This window comes from Haliaeetus albicilla, chromosome 26, assembly GCF_947461875.1.
Source record: "Haliaeetus albicilla chromosome 26, bHalAlb1.1, whole genome shotgun sequence".
Taxonomy (NCBI): Eukaryota; Metazoa; Chordata; class Aves; order Accipitriformes; family Accipitridae; genus Haliaeetus; species Haliaeetus albicilla.
The window spans coordinates 18,532,616-18,536,080 of NC_091508.1; the positions used below are offsets into that span (position 1 = coordinate 18,532,616).

The following is a 3,465-nucleotide window of genomic DNA, read 5'->3' on the forward strand; positions in this document are numbered from 1 at the left end:
GGGCTGCGGCCGGCTCCCTGCAAGCCTTCCTCGTCCACGCTCCAGGCGCCTCGTTTTGTTTAGTCTTGCAAACCGTCATTGCAGCCTATAATTAGCCAAAGCAGCCCTGCCGTAATCCCAGCCTGACGAGGCATCCAAAGGGCAGCAGGCACCGAGCACCGGGCCCAGGAGCGGCTCTGCAAATCCGTGGCATGATGCACCGAGACGCTGACACCGCAGCCCCACGCCTGGGGTGCTGTCGGGGGGGGGGTGTCCCACGGCCTTGGGGTGGCTGCAGCCACCCTGGTGCCACGGAGCAGCATACGGACCGGGCCAGCTTGTTCGTGGCCCTTTGCGAAGGGCGGCGGGAGGAGGAGGGAGGATCGCAGCGGCAGGGAATGGGAGCGCATCCACGTATCCCCGAGCGGAGGCTGCTGCAGGCGGCTGATGGTGCTGGCAGCAAAGACGGAGCAAGAGGCCAGCGGTGTGGGGCTGAGACGTGACATTCAGCCAGGGGAAAGAGTTCACCTCCCTTCCCTGACATCTCCAGTGAGCACAGCTTTTTTGAGCAGATCCTGGCTCAGCGCAGACCCCCATGGCGGCAGGGTCTTGCCTCACCTCCCCCTCTCTCTTCCCCAGTGCACGAAAACCTGCGGCATCGGCGTGAGGATGCGGGATGTGAAGTGCTACCAAGGGAAGGACATCGTCCGGGGCTGCGACCCGCTGGTGAAGCCGGTGGGCAAACAGACCTGCGACCTGCAGCCCTGTCCCACGGAGCCCCCAGGTGAGCCTCGCTGCCGACAGCACCTCCAGCATTGATTTTTCCACCGATCCCCCCAAGCAGCACCACCCAGCATCTTAGCTTCCACCGACCCCCAATTTGATAGTCATCCCAGGGAGGACATAAAGGGGACGACTCTCCTTCTGCGTCCAAGTAATGGGGCACCGTGCACTGGCTATTTCTGGAGGTAACCCTGTTAAATTAAGGGGAGAGTTCAAAAGAAGCGTGGTCTGACCTTAAGATAAAAGGAAGCTTTGGAGAGCTGACTCGGGTGCTGCTTCTGTGTGATTCCAGCTAATGTCTAGGAAGTTTTGTCTGTGCCATTATTTTAATGATTTTTGGTCTCCAAATGTCCTGCGGGATTTGTAACTATCTCGTTATCTGACTCGTCTGCTGGCTCAAAGCCCCTGTGATCTTTAGTGAACACGCAGTTCTAATTCTTTAATAGGATTTGGGAATAAGGACAGTGGGGGAGAAAAGCATGAAAATGGGAGCAGATCTGGGGCTGGCTCCTGGCTCGGCTCTGGACCCGCTGGGTGCCCTCGGCTGACCTCTCCTGCAGGGTCCGGGATGCAGCACGGTGCTTGCGAGGTGCCTCGTGGTCCCCTCATAGCAAGGTGCCTGCCCTAGGAGCAGCCTGGTTTCATGCATCCTATGGATTTTAAGCAAAATATCTCTATATAACTGTAAATCCTGTGGGTTTGAAGCAAAATAGTGCTCTGAAGGAAGTTGGGGGAACGTCATAGCAGTTTCTGCTCTCCTCCCTCTCTCTCTCCAGCAGCTCTCTTGCACCAAACTCCTGCTGTAACACTGCTGGATTCCTGTTCGCTTTCTCACATAGCCTTTTTGAGGCAGAAACTGAGTGTGTTGGGGTCACGCTGTGCCCTACCATGGGAGGACCTTGGCTTGGGAGTGGCTCGGTGCCAGGCTCCCGTGGTGGCTCCAGCAATCCCTGGGCAGCTCTGTTTTGCAGGGAAGAGCTTGGGTTTGGGGGCTGGGACCAAATAAGACTCGCCAAGCCAGGCCAGGTGTGATGAAACGGGTCAACCTTCTCATGCCTTTGCTTAGGTTGATGATGATATTTATAGAGAAGCTCCATGGTGTTTTCCAGGGGATGCTCTGCCAGATATCAGGGAGGTGGCAGTTGCAGCCGGGGTGATTTGTTGCACAGCCCATGGCGTTTAGGGCAGGCTGTGTATGGGGGAAAAAACGAGTTCATGAGCTTGATTGGTTTGTTTTCTTTTTCTTTTCCATATCGGTACCTTTTGCCTTCTCTCCCCCAGACGACAGCTGCCAGGACCAGGCAGGAACCAACTGTGCTTTGGCCATCAAAGTCAACCTGTGCAGCCACTGGTACTACAGCAAAGCCTGCTGCCGCTCCTGCCGCGCACCCCACTCCTAGTGCCCGGCAGCACCCAGCACCCACGGCACACACCGGGCCGGCACCCCTCCCTTAGCAAGGGCTCCGTGTACCATTTAGTAAGCGCTACACATCCCACAGACTGGTGTTAAGGTTTGGTTTTTTTTTTTTTTCTTTTCGCCCCACCGATGCAGAACTACTATCCTTGTCCCTCTCCCAGGTAGAGGAACAGTGCCGGCACGGCTCGGTTGCAAAGCCGTTACCACTGTACATTGGTAGCCCCCGTTATCAGAGCTGTACATAAAGTCGTGTATATTTGATTCCCCCGAACTGCAGACACATGCACGTGTTTCACAAGGTCTTGTCCTTTTTGGTTTCCTTCGTCGATGCAAGTTTGGGGTTGACGAGGGGAAGGCGTGAACCCCGTGAAGTGCAAGTTTCCCTTCGCAAAGGGGGTTAGTGCCTCTCTCCTAATTTATCCCCGAGACCTGCGCGCTCTCGTTAGCTGCATTTAATGTGGTGGGAAGCTGATTTTCGTTTGCTAAATGAACTCAAGCCCAAGCCCTTTTTTTGTAATATGTAGGTGTATACTTTTTCAGAGAATTTTATCTTATAATCAAATGTTAGTTCCGTAGTCCTTACACCTCCCTCCCATAATGCTGACATATTGTATATAATATGGAAACATAACTGCACTTTATATCACAAAAAAGACGTGCTCTTTTTTAATATATTTGTTTACAGACAGTGAACTTTATCCATATAATCATTAATTTGTACTCATATGTATATTTTAATAAAGTTGTCATATTTATGGTGGTATCTTGTTTTATTCTCCAGTTTGTAGTGGGTGTTTGTGCTGTGTGCTGGGAACACTGGCGTTGGGACTATGAACTTGCTGGTGCCTGGGGAGAGCAGAGCAGAGTCGGGGGAATCGCAGCTGCTCGGACAGTGATGCAAGGAGAAGTCCTGGCAGCAGGGGAACTGGGATTTTGGGACCATTGCTCTGGGTTAGGGGCCTTTTGGGGTTACGTGTGTGGCTTTAGGAACCGCAACCCTGAAGCTTCTCAGGAGCTTGCAAGCAAAGAGGCTTGATACAGCATCAGCAAGAAAAGGGCCTTTCCATGCTCCCAGGGTGGGGGTGAGGTTATTGCCCCGTGTTTCTGCAGGCATAACTCATCGAGGCTGGGCCAAAGGCTTTTTAGCATCCCCCGTACTAGTGTGTGTACCCCAATTACTGCTGCATTGCTCCCCTCAGCAGCAGGGAAACTCCTGTGCCTACGTGAAAGCTTTGCAAACACCACCCCATGTTTGAATGCAGGGACAAAAAGGTTGGCCACAAAAC

At 53.4% G+C, this 3,465-nt stretch overlaps 1 protein-coding gene across 26 annotated transcripts in view; it reads left to right on the plus strand.

Moving 5' to 3' along the window:
• Positions 1–2,942, plus strand: part of ADAMTSL2 (ADAMTS like 2) — a 28,491-nt gene extending 25,549 nt beyond the window's left edge. For all 26 annotated transcript variants that reach the window (XM_069770912.1, XM_069770939.1, XM_069770914.1 and 23 more), the window contains 2 exons: positions 619–763; positions 2,044–2,942. In XM_069770912.1, coding sequence (XP_069627013.1) covers positions 619–763; positions 2,044–2,162 — 264 coding nt within the window. In that variant the 3' untranslated portion in view covers positions 2,163–2,942. The remainder of the gene's footprint in view (positions 1–618; positions 764–2,043) is intronic.
• Positions 2,943–3,465: the final 523 nt, after the last annotated feature.